This window comes from Solanum stenotomum, chromosome 5 (genome assembly GCF_019186545.1).
Source record: "Solanum stenotomum isolate F172 chromosome 5, ASM1918654v1, whole genome shotgun sequence".
Classification (NCBI taxonomy): domain Eukaryota; kingdom Viridiplantae; phylum Streptophyta; class Magnoliopsida; order Solanales; family Solanaceae; genus Solanum; species Solanum stenotomum.
The window spans coordinates 15,680,680-15,702,150 of NC_064286.1; the positions used below are offsets into that span (position 1 = coordinate 15,680,680).

The 21,471-nt window shown below is 36.4% G+C and overlaps 1 protein-coding gene and 1 pseudogene across 1 annotated transcript; both read right to left on the reverse strand.

Moving 5' to 3' along the window:
* Positions 1 to 559: 559 nt before the first annotated feature.
* Positions 560 to 3,579, reverse strand: LOC125865993 (uncharacterized; annotated as a pseudogene).
* Positions 3,580 to 7,566: 3,987 nt separating this feature from the next.
* Positions 7,567 to 8,943, reverse strand: LOC125863714 (uncharacterized). Its single transcript, XM_049543740.1, has one exon. The coding sequence runs from the start codon at positions 8,941 to 8,943 to the stop codon at positions 7,567 to 7,569; it is 1,377 nt and encodes a 458-aa protein (XP_049399697.1).
* Positions 8,944 to 21,471: the final 12,528 nt, after the last annotated feature.

Below are 21,471 nucleotides of genomic sequence, written 5' to 3' on the forward strand. Positions count from 1 at the left end.
TTTAATTTAAATAAGTTGCCAACACTTAGTGTTGTATTGCTACGGTTATAAACCATTGGAAAAGAGTTTTATGCATCAGTTCTTTTGAGGCTATGGCTACAGTTTTTCTTTCTATTCAAAAACCAGTTCATTTTATTGCGACGATTGTTATAGGGTAATGCAACGGTTATTACAGAGTAATGCGATAGCTATTACATGGTAATGCAACAGTTATTACAGGGTACTGCAACAATTCTTACTTTCTGCAACAATTGTTATTAAGCTATTGCAACGTGTGTGTGTGTATATATATATATACTATTGGTGCACTTCCATAAATATTATATTATTGAGCTATTGCAGTAATTTTATAACATAAAATACACATAAATCGTTCACGAGAAGAAATGTTCATTATCAAAATTATAATTCAAGATCCATAAAACCAAAATATATATACAAATATTTTTTTACCATTCAAAAAAGGTGAAACACAAGCATGCACCACACAGTTTTCAATCTTCAAAAATAAAAGATTTCTAGAACACCAGTAAAGTTAACATTAACAATATTTCAGCTTCTATGTCAAGTCTTTACTACTGCTTTCATCGCCTTCTTCGATTTCATCACCTACATACAATTAGAAAAAATATAAATAATTTAGCAATTTTTTCGTAAAAGCTTAATGGCTCCACAGTAATCATATATTACAAAGTTATTACTCTATATCTAAGACATACATATAATATTCAACAAACTCAAATAACATTAAACTATATATATGGAGTATGGACTAATCTCAAACTTTTCTGCAACTTCATTGCTGCCATAGATGATTCAGCTTGGGGAGTTGGAAGTCTATAATCCCAAAATGAATGCATGTATCTCATCCCAACTGGAGACGGTGTAAAGAATACCATACATCCCGGCCCCTCCAACCAGAACAACTACCTTCAGCTAGTTCTCTCTGTTTTGTTACCAAACCAGAGAACAAAGGAATAAAAGAAACACCAAACTGGTAATGTTCATGACTTCTAGCTAATAATAAAAGATAATGGAAGCAAAGGAACCATATGGACAGTGACAACTAGTGCAAATTAAGGTTTAGTTGTTGTTTTTACTATTACATTAAATCTGGTGCCTGTCAGGAATACTTTTAGTTTAGTAGATACTCTCTACCCTACAAAGATAGGGGTAAGGTTTGTCTCCTACACTCCCTAGACCCCACTAGTAGGGATTACACTAGGTTTATTGTTGTTGTTTGTAGAATTAATGAGAGATAAAGATGGACTAGTGCATACAACATGGGTATAGGCTTATAGCAGCCAACCTCCATCGGCACTCCACCAGTGTATTCAGGACCTTCAAAGGCTCACAAATCAGCTGAAAATCTTAAAGTGCAATCACATATATAGAGAGGCAAACTGTACAACTGACTTCCTATCTAAATGGTCCGACATTCTACAACAATTACACCTACCAGCAGCTGCCCAGGTTGGCCAAAGGAAGCCATGATTTAGAAAAAATGGGTTTGACTAATTTATTGGTATGATACCCAATAGGTTTTTCTACAAGCTATATACTTAAAATATAAAAAGAATCTGTATTTTCATATTTCATGTGATAAACAATCACAAGATGCCACTTCTGATGAACATATCCTAGAGTATATATATAGTATGGCCAGTTGAAGAAGTGCAACTAATTTAGAATAGTAGATGCATCTCTCATTTGCATTAAACACAACATATTTCGGGATTCAAAGAATCTATCAAAAAATCTGCACTATTAACAACCATTTACAGTTATTGTTCTTGCCTTAAGTAGTAGGTTCTTTCATGTTACTCATCCCACTATGTCACCTAAATTGGGATTGATGATGTCTATGTTTTTCCAAAGATAATTTACTTCCAGTCTTTAAGAGGGGATATGTAAGGTTGAAACAAGTTCCCCACTTAAATTTTATGGTATGCATAACTAGTCTTTGTAAACAGGTTAGACTTGGGAGCAACTTTGGCTCATGAAATGATGCACACTTGGATGAAGATCCAAGATGCTTTCCAGCTTTCTACTATAATCTATAGTTGGTTTTGTCTAATTTAAACTACAAATAATGGAAAATAAACTAATGAACAACATTCTTAATAAATCTGTCTTTTTCTCTATGATATATAGTGTATGAGGGGCTGTCCCTAAACATCGCAGAAGGTATTTGTGAAGTTATAGCTCACAAGTGGATAGAATGGCAATCTTTTACTGGTGATGAAAACATAAAAGGTACAAGTGAACAAGCTCAGTTCTTGAGAAATCTAAAAGAGTTTCTGAAAGATGGAATTGAAAAAAGCCATTCAAGCAGACTATTCTATGTGTAAAATTCTTTTTGGATAGGTTTAAGTTGTGTTGTTTCAGCACAATTTCACCACAAATAAGCTCCACAATTTAGTACATGACACTTCAAAATAAAAATGCAATTTTCAGCACATTCACATTTTCAGAGCACATTCAAAAAATTCTGCAGATTTTGGCTAGGACTCTAAAAACTTCACTACAATAATCTGTACAATTCAGCATAATCTGCACAAAAATAATCTGCACAATGCCCACATCTGCATTGAGCAGGCAAAGAAAGTCACCAACTGAACCTCCAACGTAAATTGTACTAGACTATAGTAACTCATGGAAGGTCTTTGGTTTAACCCTCCCTATCACCATCAATAGGAAAATGAAGAAGAGCAAAAAAAAAAGAGTCGCAATAGAAAAATAAACAAAGTCGCAACAGAGAAAGGAAATAGAGTTGCAAGAGAAACATAAAGAAGAAGAAGAAACACTCAAAACATAGATTAGCGACACCAACCTTGCTCAGCCCCTTGAACAAAAGTAGATTTACTTGGTGAAGGAATGGACAATGCTGCCAGTATGTTAGGATCAATTAATCCCGCATGCTTGAGTTGTGCAATTACATCTGCAATAACTTCTTGTCGAACAGTTTACTTTTGTTCCTCCATTTGTTTCTCCATTTTCTGCATCCTTTCTTGCATTTGCTGCATTTCATCAGTTGTTGCATTAAAAGTTGATTCCGAATTGCCAATTTTTTTTTTCAAACTAGTCTTTGTAACTCCTACTCCATATAGTCTTAGGCGTCCCAGATGTTCAGGACCCATGACGGTTGAAAATGCATCAACATACTGGTCATTTGTGCTCATTTGTTTTTCAATTTCCTCCATTTCAGCCTACAAAAGCATATCCAACAAACACAATCTTATAAATTAAAATTTAAAATAAATAACTGATCTCAATTTAAAAATTGAAAATAGACAGTACTTATACAATTTTACTAGTAGTATTTTCATTCGAAGCCTTGTACAAACGCCCGGGTTTTCTTGTTCTTGTAACCACAAAGAGATCCTTAGATGATACTGTCTCCTTTTCTTTCTCCTAGTCACATTGCAATGTGTATCAAAACTTGTTTAAATGCCATGTTAATACTAGACAGTAAATAAGAGAACACACCAGCTTATTATGGACTAAAGCGAAACTCTTTTTGCCAGCAGTGTGTGGATTCATTAGCTTTTTTCGATTCTTAGTATTTGTTTCAGACATTTTCTGCAAAGAAGTGAATCAATAATGTTAATTGAAGGCATATTAGTGCTATATATTGTAGTAGACGAGGTCATTATCTCAATATTTCTTTTTCAACAAGTCCAACTGAATAAAAAGAGTGAGTAAACAGATTTGGAAGGCTGTAACAATTTTCAAACTCACAACATGAGCGAATCAATAATGTGTCTTGTAAACAAGTTGTTTTAATTGTGACTTCCACACAAATGAAGAAAGAAGCTGTAACATATTACAACAGAAAAGAGAAAGTAAAAGAAAAATAAAGCAGAAGCAGCAACGATATCACAAAAGAGACCACAAAATGAGTAAGCTGAAAATTTGATATTCTAAACTACATTTTTACCTTGAATTTTTCAGACTTCCAATATTTGAGGAGCTCTCTAAATTGAAATTCTGGAATATGACCAGGCTTGTTTTCCATTCGAACTTCATCATTATCATATGGATCGTAATAAGTCATCTTCAAATCACTTCTATGTCTTCTCCAAGCCTCTCGAATTATTACCATAGTCCAATTGTACGCAGCTTCAGGAATAATGTATTTCTCCTATAATTTTGTGTCATTCGCTTAGCCAATAGAAGTAAAATACTTTTACAAATAATTTAATATTGTAAACTATAAACCTTGGTATAATCCCATAAATCTTGTTTAGTGTCCATGCTCCTCCAATCTAATATATCAAATGGGCAAAGAGTCGCATTTCTAGCCAATGTTCCTAGGAAGCTGCTTAATTCTATGACAACATCATCAGTAGGACTAACAGGCTGATTTTCCCTATTCAGTAGGATCAATTTACGCTCTTTTCGGGCATGTACATTATGCATTTGAGTTCTACCTCTTTTATTTTGAGTGGAAACGTCTTCAGCTATAAGAAAATACAAGAAATATAATTAGAAATCATGGATACATTTAATAAGTTTCTAAGCTTACATGCTACCTTGTTCTTCAAGTTGATCATCTGTTTGAGGAGTGACATAATTCATTTGCACTTGATCCACGGAAGGCAGCTCCTCGACAGGCTGATCCTCGACAGGCTGCTCCTCGACAGGCTGCTCCTCAACAGGCTGCACCTCTACAGATTGTCTATTTGCTTCAGATTGTGGTGCTATTGGTTGTTGCACTTCAAGTAATTTAAGCAAATGTCCTTTCTTGCACTCTATAGCTTGAACAATTTCATTTGTTGTCAATAACCGCAGTTTCTTATTTGCCAAGAATGATAACGATCCTGGTTTAGCGAATGTCTTATTTTTTGGTTTTTTGTTTCTTTTTGAAGATTCTTGTTGACTCATGACTATTCAAATCTGTGTAAAAATAGGACTACAGAAGTTACAGAAGTTGTACTATTCACCAAGGTCTTACCAATAACATTTTTTATTTGTAAAATTTGAAACCAAATATTTAACTCTATTTAATAATCATATCAGTTTTATGAAACAAAGAGCTGAAAACAAAATGTACCCTTAAGTAACAGCAGTAGCAACAACATATTAGCAAGAGCTTAGAAGAAAATAAATATAAAACTAGCTTGAACTAGTTTGAAATCCAACTTTTGAAAGTCTGCTACTTAATGACCTAAATGGGATTTCAAAGAAATGACAGAAGATGTAAAGAAGTATTAGCAAAGAAATATTCAACGAATCATAATAAAGAGATAAGAACCTGGTATTTTGGACCTTAAAAAAGAGATAAGAACCTGGTGCTTTGCTGGTATACTGTGATGTTGAAGATTGCTCAGAGAAACTGCAAAAAGAAGAATAATGAAAATGAATAAGAGAGAAAAAAGACTTAGCAAAAGTACTAATCCCAAAACAAGAAATGAAGGACCACAAAGAAAGATTTCATAACATATCCAACAATTTTTAGCACATGTGCATTATTAAAGTTGCAGTAATTTAGAGATAACTTGAAAACAAAACACATTAATAGAAATAAAAAGAAGAGATAGCAAGTCCAATCAACATTCATAATTTATATGATGCAACTCAAAAGGATATTCATTACTTACAACAAAAAAAAAAACAAGAAGAGCATGTATTTGAACAAGTTCACAAGATCTTTTGTCAATCATCAGCTTCCATCCAATCCCAATCAGTATCATCAAAGTCATCCTCCTCTTCCGATGTTTCCATTGCTACATCTTGTGAATGTTGTGCAATGGAAGGAACATCGATGATATCAACAGGGAGATCTTCTCTCGACCATCTAACATCTACATCAAGTAATCTTTCTGATGAACCAATATCATCATTAGGCTCTCTCCAAAATGTTTCTTCAATATTAGGACAACTCTCTTCCTCCAAATCATACAAATCTACTGGGACTTTGTTTCTTGCATAATAAACATTTTTCTCAATTGGGTCTTCCACATAAAAAACTTGATGCACTTGAGATGCTAGTACAAAAGGATCATCTGTACTACATTTTTTATTGAAGTATACCCGAGTCAATCCATATTCATCGACTTCATTATGAAACCAATCACATTTAAAAAGTACAACACTAAAGCAACCCCAATAATCAATCTCAATGATATCCTGAATAATTCCATAATAGATAACCATTCCATCAACGGGATTTTGGTCCCTAGCACTAGCAAAACTATCTGTTGTTGCTGACAAAGTCACTCCACTATTTTGAGTTTTGCAAGGGGCATCCCGAATCTTCGTATGAAATTGATATCCATTAATGAAATATCTAGTATATCTTTTTGCCACAAAGTTAGGCCCTTTAGCTAGCCATCTTATATGATTGGACACTTCAATATTTTTAACTTTGTCCCTAAACCAATCACCAAATTCTCTACTATGGACCCGTGCTTTTACCCATGCATTTCCTCTAGTACGATTATCAATTAAACTCTTATGTTCCCTGTAAGCATGTAATGTAATTTCATCAATGTGTATTTATAAATGAAATGAAATTTGAAATACATTATCATAACATCTAAATGATGTTTAAAAACAAACTACTATTTTATCTTACTTGATGAATGTCTCTACTTGTTCATCTCCGATATTGAACAAAGTATATCGATGTGCTTCAAACCACTCATGTTGCTCCATGATAATAGATTTGTCTTTCCTTATATTCTCACTTCCGATTGGATGACCTGTCTTAGGAAATAAAGGTGAAACATCACCTTCCTCTGTTTGAATGTCCTCATCATCCTCCGTTTGATACCTACTTAATCTTGTCTTCACCGTATTAGGTAGGCGTATCGAACAGAAGTTCAAACAATCTACAGCTGAAAAACCTTCTACTATTGATCCTTCTGGATTTTTTCGATTACGAACAAGCCCCTTGAAATCACACATAGTTCTTTCAGTAGAATACATCCAACGCAAATGAGTTGGGCCTCCAAGCTTAATTTCATCTACTAGATGGATAGGCAAATGTGTCATTATATAAAAAAAAGATGGAGGAAAAATCTTTTCAAGCTCGTATTCAATATCTATGATTTCTGTTTTCATCTTATCAAGATCGCTTCTTCTTATAACCTTGCTACATATGGCTCTAAAAAAATTCCCCAACCTAATCAAGACCATAGATACATTCTTGGGTAACACTTTTCTGACTGCAACCTGGAGCAAGTAATGCATTATGAAATGAGCATCATGACTTTTGTATCCTGATACTTTCATCTCTTCAATTTGAACACGACTTGATATATTAGAGGCACACCCTTTTTCTCTGATGGTTTCATAGAGAAACAAGCTTTAGCTAGATGGATATTTCCTGTAGCACAATCTTTTACAGGTTGAAGCTCTTTACGTATCCCCATTTCATACAAGTCATAGCGAGAATTTATATGATCTTTGGACTTTCCAAGTATATCCAATAAAGTCCCAAGCAAACTGTCACAAATATTCTTCTCTATGTGCATCACGTCAGGATTGTGCCTAAATTTGTTGGTTGCCCTATACGGCAACTCAAAAAATATGGATTTTTTTTCCATGGACCATCATTCTTTAGTTTTCTTTTCTTGTTGTTCTTTCCAAAACATTATTGAATTCACGAAGCTCTTCAAGAACTTGTACCCCTGATAATGGAGTAGGTGCAACTTTATGCTCCTCTTTACCATTAAATGAATTTTTATCTCTTCTAAATGGATGATCGGAAGGTAAAAATGCCCGATGACCCAAGTAACACATCGTACGACTATGTTTGAGATATTGGGAACAAGTATTATGATTACAAGTGGGGCATGCCCATCTCCCCTTAGTGCTCCATCCAGAAAGCATTGCTAGAGCTGGAAAATCACTAATTGTCCACAATAAAGCTGCACGCATTTGAAATGTTTGATTAGTTACAACATCATATGTTTCAAGTCCGACTTCCCATAGTTCCTTCAACTCCGCAATCAGTGGTTGCAAGTACACATCTATATCATTTCCTCGAGACGATGGACCTGGAATAATCATTGACAACATAATATTCTTCGACTTCATGCAACTCCATGGTGATAAATTATAGTTCATTAATATAACTGGCCATGTGCTATGGGAAATGCTCATAGTTCTGAATGGATTGAAACCATCACTTGAAAGACCCAATCTAACATTACGAGCATCATTAGGAAATTCAGGATGCAAGGAATCGAAATCCTTCCAAGCTTCATCATCTGCAGGATGTCTTAAATTTCCATCTTTAGGTCGTTCAGTATCATGCCATCTCATAGCTACAGATGTTTCAGAACACATGAATATCCTCTGAGGCCTAGGCTTTAAAGGAAAGTACCTTAAAACCTTCACTGGGATTTTAGTAACCTTATTAGTTAAGTCATTACGAACATTCTTCCATCTCGAAGCTCCACACACAGAGCAATTATCTAACTTAGCATTGTCATTCCAAAATAACATGCAATCGTTAGTGCAAGCATGAATTTTCTCATAATGAAGACCCAAATCTTTTATGACCTTTTTTGCCTTGTAAAAAGACTCGGGTATCTGAGCAAGTAGAAATGCCTCTCTTATCAAGTCCAACAAATCTGAAAAGGCCACATCAGTCAACTTGTGAATGCATTTGAACAAGTATAACCGGATGGTAAAACTCAACTTAGAAAAATTCTTACACCCCGGATACAACTCTTCTTTCCCTTCCTCCACTAATTTAGAAAATCTCTTTGCATATTTAGATGGTCCCTCTCTCACTCCTTCATGCCTATGGTCATCTTCTACATTTCTAAAAGTATTATGAAGTAGTCTATCAATATCATCATTCATGTTGGAAGGTTCTTCATCATTGGTTGGATGTGGCGTATTTCTTGAGGAAAATCCTTCTCTATGAAAAACCCATTTGGTGTATCCATGAACAAATCCATGACAAATTAAGTGACCCTCTACCATATCTCGACAATGCCAATTACTATTAAAGCACTTCTTACAAGGACATAATATTTCATTTCCTTGGGAAGCTCGTTCAAATGCTTTATCAAGAAAATCATTAACTCCATGAATATATTCATTGGTGGATCTTCGGAGATTCATCCAACTTTTATCTCCAAAATCCATTGAATATATATATCCTACATGACATGTGCAAATCATCAAAGCCAATAAATTCATGAGTACAGGAAATATCAAGAGAACTTAACCTTTCAAAGTTTTAGATTAATCGAATCTCAAACCTCCGCATCAATTCAACACCAAACAATGGCAGTATTAATAGTAGAATCCAAAAAATATTGACAAGTTAAGTTATTACCAACTTCTACCATTTAAGAAACTTTATACAAATGAATGAAAAAAAAATCAGAAGAAAAACTAATTATAGAAAAAAGTATTCCAATATTCAGTGTACACCTTAACATTTTTGTATTTCTAATTACCTTCCTATGCTTGGCTACTAAGATACAATAATAGTAGACCAAATACTTCAAATTGTGTATTATTTTTTTGGCAAAATGTGTAATGTTTGTTGTATAAGCTGAACTTTTTTATATGATTGTCTTTAGAGTTTAGACTGTTAAAGAAATCGGACAGTTGACAATTGCACCAATACATACACACTGTTAATTAGAAGAGTTTCACCTATCCTATGCATTCTACTCTCACAATCAAAAATTGCAACAGAACCATAAATAAATAGTGTAATCAGAATCTTCATCTACATAGCTACCCCTGAAATGGATATTAGCATCAAAAGGTAGAGGGAATAAACTCAAACGCATACAAGAAGTAAATTCAGTGAAATTCTCTTAGACTCTAGCATGAAAATTCTTCCTGAAATTTTCAAATCTGATCAGTCCAGCATATTCAGTTTATTGTATAGAAAAAGATGACAAGTACCTTAGACTTTTTTTCACCTGAAATATGTCATGTGCGTGATTTTTAGGGGAAAAAGTCAACTACAAATCGAAATTTCTCTCATAAAACTAAAATTAATTCACTCTTCCTGTGCGTGATTTTTAGGGAAAAAAGTCAACTACAAATCGAAATTTCTCTCATAAAACTAAAATTCACTCTCTCAAAGACTTTTGCTTGAGAATTCTCAAATCTCCACCAAACACGAAATACAAACTATAACCCTAGATTATATGGCAGACCTAGATTAGAACAAATAACATAGATTTAAGACAAACTCATATATTATTCTTTACGATTTTTCAAAAATCATTCAATGGGGACTTAGAAATCATTAACTAGCAGAGAAAACATAAAATTTACTCACCTTTACATCCAAGAATTTGTTGTCGAAAGACCAGTGGAGCTTCAACTGAAGTAAAAGATATCAATGACCAAGAAATTTGCTATCGAAAGACCAACGAGCTTCACCAGAGAGATTTCTTCACCAAGAACTTCGCTGTTGTTTTCTTCACCAAGAATTTTGCTGAGATTTTGTAGAACAGAACAACATTAGGGAAAAAGTGTTCTTTAATTTAGTTTAAAAAGGGTTTTATGGGAAAGGCCTTTTTTCTATTAGATTTTTTTAATGACATAAAAAAAATTGGCGCTTTGCAAAATTAGTGGAGGGAAATATATATTTTTGGGGAGGGAAATATATTTTAGGGATAAAAATCAGAACCACAATATTTTTCCGAAAATAATCGTTGCCATAGAGTCATCTATTGCAACGATTCTAAAATTGTAGCCATAGAAACTCTATAGGGACGGTTATAGGGATGATGCCACAGTTCATTTTAAGAATTGTTCTATTAAATCCAATGATATATTGCAACAGTTATAACCGTTGTAATAGGCAATCTATTGCTACGATTGTGTAACCGTTGCTACATAAGCGTTGCAGTAAGTCAAATTTCTAATAGTGGTGGCAAGAGGCAGGATGGTAAGTGCCCTGTTGGCATAGATGGGTGTTTTAGTTGTGGTAATAGTATCCACATGAAGAGGGATTTTCCTATGCTTAAGTTTCAAGGGAGAGAGGGCAAGCAAGTCCCTCCAAGTGGCTCAAATTCCAATGCTCCCAAGAAGAATAGCTCCTATGCTCTCCAATCCAGAAGTGACTAAGAGGGGTCTCTTGATGTTGTCACTGGTATGTTACAAGTACTTTCCATTAATGTTTATGCATTGTTAGACCCCGATGCCACTTTATCTTTTGTTACCCCTTTACTGGCTATGAAATTTGATGTAATCCCCGTAAAGTTACAGGAACCTTTTTTGGTTTCTACTCCCAAAGGTGACTCTATTGTTGCTAGAAAGGTTTATAAGGATTGTCCTATTTCCTTGTCTAATAGAGCCACATTGGTTGATTTGGTAGAACTAGATATGTTGGACTTTGATGTCATATTGGGGATGGATTGGTTGCATGCTTGTTTTGCTTCCATTAATTGTAGAATAAGGGTAGTAAAGTTTCCATTTCCAAATGACCCAGTTTTAGAATGGAAGGGGGGAAACTCTATTCCTAGAGGTCGTTTTGTCTTATATCTAAAAGCTAGAAAAATGATTTCTAAGGGGTGTATCTATCATATTGTGAGAGTTAAGGATCTTGAATCCGAGACTCCTCCTTTAGAGTCAGTCCTTGTAGTAAGGGAATATCCGAAAGTATTACCTAATGACTTTCCCGGAATTCCTTCTTAACGGGAAATAGACTTCGGTATTGATCTTTTTCCGGATACACAGCCTATATCAATTCCCCCTTACTGGATGGCTCCGATCGAATTGAAGGAATTAAAAGAGCAACTAAAAGATTTTCTAGATAAGGGTTTTATTCAACCAAGCATGTCTTCATGGGGTGCCCCGATATTATTTATGAAGAAGAAAGATGGTTCACTTCGGATGTGTATAGATTACTGCCAATTGAACAAAGTCACTATAAATAATAAGTACCCACTCCCTAGAATTGAAGATTTGTTTGACCAACTCCAAGGGGCGAGTTACTTTCAAAGATTGACTTAAGGTCGGGTTATCACCAACTTAGGGTGAGAGGGGTTGACAATCCTAAAATGGCCTTCCGAACAAGATATGGTCACTATGAATTCCTAGTTTTGTCTTCTGGTCTAACAAATGCCCCGGAATCATTCATGGATCTTATGAATAAGGTATTTAGGCAGTATCTCAATTTTTTTGTGATCGTCTTTATTGACGATATTTTGATCTATTCAAGAAGTGAGGGTGATCGTATGAAGCATTTGAGATCAGTATTGAAAGTCCTCAAAGACCACCAACTTTATGCTAAATTTAGCAAGTGCAAGTTTTGGCGAAGGTCGATTGCTTTCCTTGGTCACATTGTGTCGAACGTGGGTACAGAGGTGGATCCAAAGAAAACGGATGTGGTTAGGAGTTGGTCTAGTCCCCTAAGTCTTATCGATATTTGAAGCTTTTTGGGTTTGGCCGGGTATTATAGGAGATTTATTGAGGGTTTCTCATCTATTGCTTCTCCATTAACTGCCTTGACCCAAAAGAAGTCCAAATTTGAGTGGTCGAACACTTGTGAGAAGAGCTTCCAAGAGTTGAAGGATAGGCTCACCTCCGTTCTGGTGTTGACCTTACCAGAGGGTACCAACGGATTCATAGTATATTGTGATGCTTCGAGAATAGGGTTGGGGCGTGTTCTCATGCAACATGGCAAGGTAATCGCTTATGCTTCAAGGCAACTTAAGACTGATAAAAAGAATTACCCGACCCATGACCTAGAATTAGAGACAGTGGTTTTTGCTTTGATGATATGGAGACACTATCTCTATGGGGTACATGTAGATTTGTTTACCGACCAGAAGAGTCTCCAATATGTGTTTACCCAAAAAGATTTGAATCTCCAACAAAGAAGGTGGTTAGAGCTTTTAAAGGATTATGACATGAGTGTCCTTTACCACCCCGAAAAAGATAATGTAGTTGCGGATGCCTTGAGTAGATTGTCCATGGGTAGTGTGGCTCATGTAGAAGAAAAGAAGAAGGAATTGGTTCGTGATGTGCATAGGTTGGTCCGGTTAGGTGTCCAATTAGTTGATTCCACCAAGGGTGGATATATAGTTCATCATAGTTTTGAATCATCCCTTGTTGTTGATGTGAAGTCTAAGCAACATCTTGATCCTATTTTGATGGAGTTGAAAGAATCAGTTTTCAATAAGTCCGTTGAGGCTTTCTCCGAAGGGGAGGATGGGGTGCTTAGGTACCAAGGTAGATTATATGTTCCGAATGTTGATGGCTTAAGGGAGAAAATTTTAGAAGAGGCTCATGGTTTGCGATATTCTATTCATCCGGGAGCTACCAAGATGTACCGTGATCTACGGGAAGTCTATTAGTGGAATGGCTTTAAAAAGGATATAGAATGTTTTGTAGCCAAATGTCTGCATTGTCAAAAGTCAAAGCCGAACACCAAAATCCCAGAGGTTTGTCCTAATATATAGATATTCCTACTTGGAAATGGGAAGATGTGAACATGGACTTTGTAGTGGGTTTACCCCGTACTAGAAGACAACATGATTCTATTTAGGTCATTATTGATAGGATGACTAAATCATCCCACTTCATTTCGGTTAAGACTTCATTCTTAGTGGAAGACTATGCCAATTTGTACATAAATGAGACAGTGAAGATGCATGGGGTTCCCTTATCCATCATATCGGATCGGGGTTCTCAATTTACTTAACACTTTTGGGAAGCCTTCCCAAAGGGGCTTGGTACCAATGTTAAGCTTTGTACCGCATTCCACCCTCAAATGGATGGTCAAGCGGAAAGGACCATTCAAATCCATGAGGACATGTTGAGAGCGTGTGTGATTGATTTCAAGGGTAGTTGGGATGACCATCTTCCTTTGATAGAATTTGAATACAACAATAGCTACCACTCAAGCATTGCCATGGCTCCATTTGAAGCACTATATGGTAGAAGGTGTAGATCACTAGTGGGTTGGTTTGAAGTAGGTGAGTTTCCTCTAATAGGCCCCGAACTAGTTTATGATGCCATTGAAAAAGTTCAGCTTATTAGGGAAAGGTTGGAAACGGCTCATAGTCGGCAAAAATCTTATGTCGATAATAAAATGAGGGAATTGGAATTCTATATTGGTGATTGGGTCTATTTGAAGATTTCACCTATGAAAGGTGTTATGATGGTTGGCAAAAAGGGGAAGTTAATTCCTCGATATATGGGCCCATACCAAATCTTAAAACGTGTCGGTAAGGTGGCTTATGAGTTAGAGTTACCAAATGAATTGGCCCCAGTTCACTCGGTGTTTCATGTCTCCATGCTTAAGAAGTGCATCGGTGATCCAGTATCCATCCTTCCTTTAGAGGGTTTAGAAGTTGATGAAAGCCTTTCTTATGATGAGGTCCTGGTAGAGATTTTGGACTGGCAAGTAAAGAGGTTGAGCAATAAGGAGGTAGCTTCCGTTAAAGTTTTATGGATGAACCACCTAGTTGAGGGTTCTACTTGGGTGACTGAGGCCGATATAATGTCCCGTTACCCTCATCTTTTTGCTTCTACTCCTATCGAAACTTGAGGTAAGAAATTTCTTCATGAGTTTATTTTATTTTATTTTTGTATTTTTGGGAGTCATGTGTAGTTTATGCGGTTGCATGATTTCCTTGTATTTGACATGTTCTTGATGAAATTCATGTTTTGTATCAATTGAGGTTTCATGGATTCAATGTTTCTCATGTTGAATTGCGTTTGATTATGATGTTGGCATATGTGATTTCAAGAAATGAGTTGATGAACATGTTTAGTTATGTTGTGATGAGATAGCATGTGGCTTAATATTGTTGTTTTGATCTTGCTTGTGTTGGAGAAGGTAGTTCCTCCCATGTTTGTATGAAATGGTAATTTTGGTGCATAACGAGATTGTGGATGTAGTTGCCACTTTTTTTTTGTGTTACATTAAGCTTATGATGTGGAGTTGATGTTTCCTCCTACGATTTGTGCATTTGAATTATATGTCATGCATGATGGGCTGCTAGTTTCAAGTCTTTGTTCCCCTAGAAGTGTTTAGAGTGTCATTCCAGGACGAATGTTCCTAAGGGGGGATATTGTAACAGCCCGAAAAATTTGTAGGTTGAATGAGAGCCTAAACATAAGGTCAAAAGCTATAAGTAATTTCCTCTAAGTTAGTAGACCATCTAAGAATGATATGGGGGGTTTAGGAGTGAAGGCCTAAGGGAGAAGTGCCAAGCAAAAAAGGGGCAAGCCAAGGCCAAAGGCCAAGGTTGCCCAAAACTTGGAGTTACTGCCTCAAACTCCACAGCCACCACCATGGCTCGTGGCCATGACCACGACCAGTGGGAGGCTTCGTGAAGTTGCCTTGGCCAAGGGAGGGGAGCCTCCAAGTGTCCTAAACACTGCCCCAACCTCCACGAGAGGGATCACCAGTCCTGGTCCACTTCACGACTCGTGAAGGTGGGCGTGAGACTCCCTTGGTTTTTAAGAAGTTGGAACGTTTTAGAGGAGCTGCTGCCCAAGGAACCACGACACCATAACAGGTCGTGGTGCACTTGACGAGGGGGAGGGTGGCTCGTGAACATGCCTTGGCATGTGAAGGCAAGGCATGGAGGGCCTTGGCACACTTATGGGAGGTACTTCCTAAGGGATCACGGGCCATGGTTCCCCAGATGGCTCGTGAAGTGTGGCTCATGAACCTGGACGAGTTCACCTAAATGAGGGACTTTAAGGTCATTTCCTTTTTAGTCCAATTTAAGTGGGGGTGTTTTGGGGACTTTAGGGCTAAAATATATATTGGTTTTAAGTCTAATTTCTCAAGTCTTACTCATTTTTCACAAAGACCCAATTGAAATAAAAAACCTCCCACTTCTCTCTAATATTATCTCTCTAGACTCAAGAAGAAGAAGACATTAGAGCTAGGATTTTAAGTTTCTTTCCCATATTTATTGGAGTTTCATAATTGAGGTTTGGCTGCTTTTCATCCTTGGGTAGTTATCAGCCAAGGAGCCCCTTCAAATATGTTTTCAAGAAATCAAATTTCCCCCAATTTCTAGGGTTTTCATTTTATATCACGGGTCTTCTTTCCAAAACGTTTTCATTGCTTAATTATGATTGTTTATGGTGTTTATGACGAATTATGAATAAATTGATGGAGAATTGATGTTTATAATGAGAATTCCCCATAGGCGCATGTGTTCCCCATGTTGATAGATATTGAATTGATATTGTGGGTTGGATGATATTGTGAATGTGTCTATTGAATATGTTTATGTTGATTAAGCTATTGAATCATGGATTCCTTTTATATTATGTAGTAATTGTATATAGTTGGGTTGATTGTGATTTCAAGGCCCGTGAAGGGAAAAGGTATGAAGGTGATGTCTCTTTATGGGAATTGTGTATGAGAACTCGAATTACTTAGATAGTAATGATTCTATATCTATTGTATTATTGTGGTGTTGAAGACAAGATCATCTTATGCTATACCCTATATACTTGATCATATATGTATGTACAATTATGGTAGGCTTGTTGTGTGATTGAAAGGACATCGTAATGATCACAAAACGATGATAATCTGAAAGGTTTACTCACATGCTAGTGTTTCTAAAGTGAAAGGAGCATTCTCACTTAATGAACCTATGAGCTATTATGATGATATGTTGGCATGAGTGCCTAATGAATGTTCTTATGAACTTAAGTAAAGGCTAATTATGATTCTAAAAGGGAAATATGCGTAGCATCGAGAGGACATCAAAGTGAGATTGGGGCTTAAACGTTTAGCAAGTCCAGCCTCCCAATGTATGATATCTCATGAGATGGAAACCTTCTACGTTTAGCAAGTCCGAGTTTCTAGTAGCAATATCCTTGTCCCATAACTATGTGCCCACATAGGTCTTAGCTACTAGATCCACTTAGAAGCTATTATGTTAGTTCTTTCTTAGGCAAGAAGAACACCTCTTTTCGGTGTGGGGGTAGAACACCAAATTCCATGTAGCTCACATGGTCTATGCCGGTTATTGCAAGTCTTCCCTAAATAATAAGAATATGAACTATGGTAAGGTCATGGACTCTAACTAGGACTTCTTAAAGGTACTACTTAGTGTGAGTGGGAGTATGTGACTTCAATTATACATTGCACAAGTAGACTCTAAGAGGGGTTATGGTTAGGTTCTCTTATGGTATGATGTTATGAAGACTTATGAACTATGTATGAAAAAGGGTATACATGAATGTTATGGAATATGAATGTCTTGTTGACTATGACTATGGTAAGATATGTATGTTGTTGGTGACCTAAATGTGATACCTAGCATTGGGTAGGGTTATGGGACTTTATCTTTGCATTGCACAAGTGTGGCTTTGGGTTGCTTATGTGTTGGTTTGGTTTATGTTTGTTCATAAATGTGCATAATGGTTTCTAAACTTGATAAAGGCATGTTTTCGACTAAATGTCCCTTTTATGCATGTTTTAAGGATTTTGTGAATGGCATCCATACTTAGTACAATTAATTGTGCTAATCCATATTTTCTACTTTACTATGAGTGTAGGTTCCGGTCGTTGATACTTACTACTTCCTTGAAGGTGAAGCTTGGGTCGACTAGTCCTTAGGCTTGGCGAGTATTCAAGTTCGAGGACAACAAGTTGCTATTGATTCTAGTCAGTAGTTTATTTCCTATGTTCTATACTATGCTGTATTTCCTATTTTGGAGACTTATTGATGTAAAGGAATTGACCATATTTGTACTCCTATGTTTAGATGGTTATTGAGACAAGTGTAGTTGCCATTTTCTTATATGAAAGAAGTTAACTTCCATTGTGAAAGATTTAAATTTTTCCGTATTTTTATGTCTTTATGCGACGATGAAAGCCAAAGGCTTGTATAAGACCCCTTCGGGGTCAAGTACGCCGTGCTACCACAAGGGGTTGCTCTCGAGTGGTGAAAATTATTATAAGAGAATTCACACAAAGGTAAGAACTTGTCCCAATGCCCTCCAAAATCAATCACACTTGCCCTCAACATGTCTTCTAAAACTTGAATAGTCCTCTCCGACTGCCCGTCCGTCTATGGATGAAAAGTGGTACCGAAAGTGAGATGTGTACCCAATTCATCATGTAACTTCCTCCAAAACTTGGAGGTAAACTGCTTACCATGGTCTGAGATGATAGAGACGGGCACCCCATGAAACCTCATTCTCTCTTTCACATACAACTTAGCCAACTGTTCCGAATTATAATCTATTCTTACCGGAATGAAATGGGCTGACTTAGTCAATCTGTTAATGACTACCTAAATAGAATCAAACTTCCCCAAAGTCTTGGGAAGAACAACCACGAAATCCATTGCTATTCTTTCCCACTTCCATTTCGGAGTTGGCATTCTCTGAAGAAAACCTACAAGCCTTTGATGCTCATACTTTACTTGTTGACAATTTTGACACTTTGCCACAAATTTCTCTATGTCTTTCTTCATGCATGACCACCAATACATTAGTTTCAAATCTCGATACATGTTGGTCACACCTGGATGGATGGAATATCGCGAACCATGGGATTCTGTCAACAATTTCTGAATCAAGTCATCAACTCGAGGAACACAAATCATTCCTTTAAAACTGAGAACACCTTCCATATCAAGAGTGGTCTCTTGTGCCTTACCAATCACCGTCTTCTTCTTGAGTTCATTCAAATTTACATCCTCAAATTGTTTGGCGTTGATCTCCTCAATGAATATGGCACTAACTTCAATGCTAGCTAACACCCCTCCTTTTTCTGAGATTCCTAACTGCATGAATTTAGACTCCAATGTCTGAATTTCCTTAGCCAAAGGTCGCTTGGTTACACTCAAACAAGTTAGACTACCCATACTAACCGCCTTTTGACTCAAGGCATCTGCCACAACATTAGCCTTACCCGGATGGTATTGAATTGTTACATCATAATCCTTGAGTAAATCCATCCACCTTCGCTATCTCAAATTCAGATCCATTAAAGTGACCACATGTTGCAAACTACGATGATCAGTAAACACATCACACTTAACAACATAAAGGCAATGTCGCCAGATCTTAAGAGCGAACACTATTGCTGCCAACTCCAAATCATGTGTTGGGTAATTCTTCTCATGCACCTCAATTGACATGATGTATAATCTATAATCTTCTTATCCTGCATCAACACAACAACCAAACCAGAATGTGAAGCATCACAATAAATAATAAAATCCTTACCTTCAATCAGTAATACTAGAATGGGTGCGGTGGTCAAAAGAGTCTTGAGCTTTTGGAAGCTCTCCTCACATTTTTTGGTCCATTTAAATGGTATCTCCTTTTTGGTCAAATTAGTCAAGTGAGTGGCAATAGAAGCAAATTTCTTCACAAAACGACGATAATAGCTAGCGAGCCCTACAAAACTCCTAACTTTCGTCACAGATCTAGGCCAAACCCAATTCTTAATTGCCTCAATCTTTTGGGGATCTACAATTACCCCTTCTTTTGAAAATACATGCCCCAAAAATGCAACCGAAGTCAACCAAAATTCACACTTAGAAAATTTCGCATACAACCTTTGTTTCCCAAGAACACCCTGAACAATACAAAGATGGCCGGCATGCTCTTCCTCACTTTTAGAATATACCAAAATGTCATCAATATAAACTATGACGAATGAATCTGAAAATAGTTTAAACACCCCATTCATTAAACTCATAAGGCTACGAGAACATTAGTCAACCCAAAAGACATAACTAGGAACTCATAGTGCCCATAACTAGTTCTAAACGCCGTCTTGGGCACATCCTGTAACACCCTGAATATTAATAGGTGAAACTAGGGCCTTACGTAGGAGTTTTAGAATTTTATGTGTGGTTTAGAGTTGTAAATTAACTCCCCATACTTAGAGTAAATGTTTTTAGGGGCTAAACGCCAAGGTACGCCCCTAAGGACCAACCAAGGGTCCTTGAGGAGGACACTAAATTAGCCTCCAAAAATTTGGCTAAGTATAAGTTCAACGAAGGGTTCAAGGACGGTGAAAGAATCAATGGCCGGTGAACCCATCCTTGAACCCAAGCCTTGTTAAAAGTATTCTAAGGCAAGGTTCTAAGGAAGGGTTCAAGGACGATGGAAGAGTCCACGACCAGTGAAACCATCCTTGAACCCAAGCCTTGTCAAAAATATTCTAAGGCAAGGGTCTAAGGAAGGGTTCAAGGATGGTGGAAGAGTCCACATTCAGTGAACCCGTCCTTGAACCCAAGCCTTGTAGAAATTTTTTCTAAGGCAATGATTGACGGAAGTGTCCACGACCAGTTGAATTGTCCACGGACAGTAGACCCATCCGTGGAGATTTACTTAGAAAAGAAAATTTTATCCCTCAAGTTCACGGAGGGGACCACGGCTCGTGGAAGCCTCTCGTGGTACTTGCCTTAGTTTTTTTAGGCAGTCCACATGGGGGGCAAAATGGGGCAATTTTGTAAATTCTAATTTTTAGTCCAATTAAAATGGGTATATTTTATATTATTTTTAAATAAGTATATAAGGTATTTTATGTCATTAAACTCCCAAACTAAATCAATTTCACAAAGACCCAAATCAAAATCAAAAGTTCATCTTCCTCACAATATTTCTCTCTCTAAAAACCCAAGAAGAAGAAGAGTAAAATTGAATCTTGGGCTGAATAAATCAATGGATTTCCATCAAATTCTTTCAAGATTCATCTTCAAAAAATGGTAGTTTTCATCCATGGGTAGATTTTACCAATGGAGCCCCTTCAAAACTTGATTTTAAATCTTACAATTTCCCCAAAAAGAAAGGTTTTATTTGAATAGCATGGGTTCTCTTTAAAAATATTTTTAATGGTTCAATTATGTTGGGTTATTATTGAATTGATGATTTGTGGTTGAATTATGGTGAAATTCCCCAAAGAACCCATGGATTCTCTATATTGCAAAATTGTGAACTTAATGTGGGTTATTCATTTTAGAAGCATGTAAATGAATCTTTTTTGGATTGATTGAATTATGTTACTACCCATATCTAATGTAGAACTTCTAGATGTTGGGTTGAATGTGAATTATGATCTTTGAAGGGAAAATTATGAAGATTGTTGTATAATCATAATGCTTGTGTACATGCTTATGAATTCAATGAAACTAATGTGATCATGACTATAATTCAATTGTGATATTGTTGAAAGGTTATTCTCAATTATACACTTGTGAATGATGATGACATGTTCTTAAAGGTTTCTTCAATGTAATAATACACCATGAATTGGTAGGCTTAGAGCACCCTCTTCTTGTGTAACTAAAAGTATCTTGATTTAATGACTTTGAATTGATAGGTCAAGGGGCATCCCATTCATAAATGACTAATGGAGTATTCTAGGCTTTGTCTTGAATTAGTCAACCAATGGTAGCCCTTTCATGATGAGTCTATGAACTAGTATAATGATGAACCTTGAATCGGAAGACCTAAGGTTAGCCCTTTCATGAGGATTCAATGAGCTTTCCTAATAATGTACCTTGAATCTGTAGGCTTATGGAACCC

Coding starts and splice junctions, on each gene's coding strand:
- LOC125863714 (XM_049543740.1), bottom strand. CDS start 8,943: ATGGTAGAGGGTCACTTAATTTGTCATGGATTTGTTCATGGATACACC.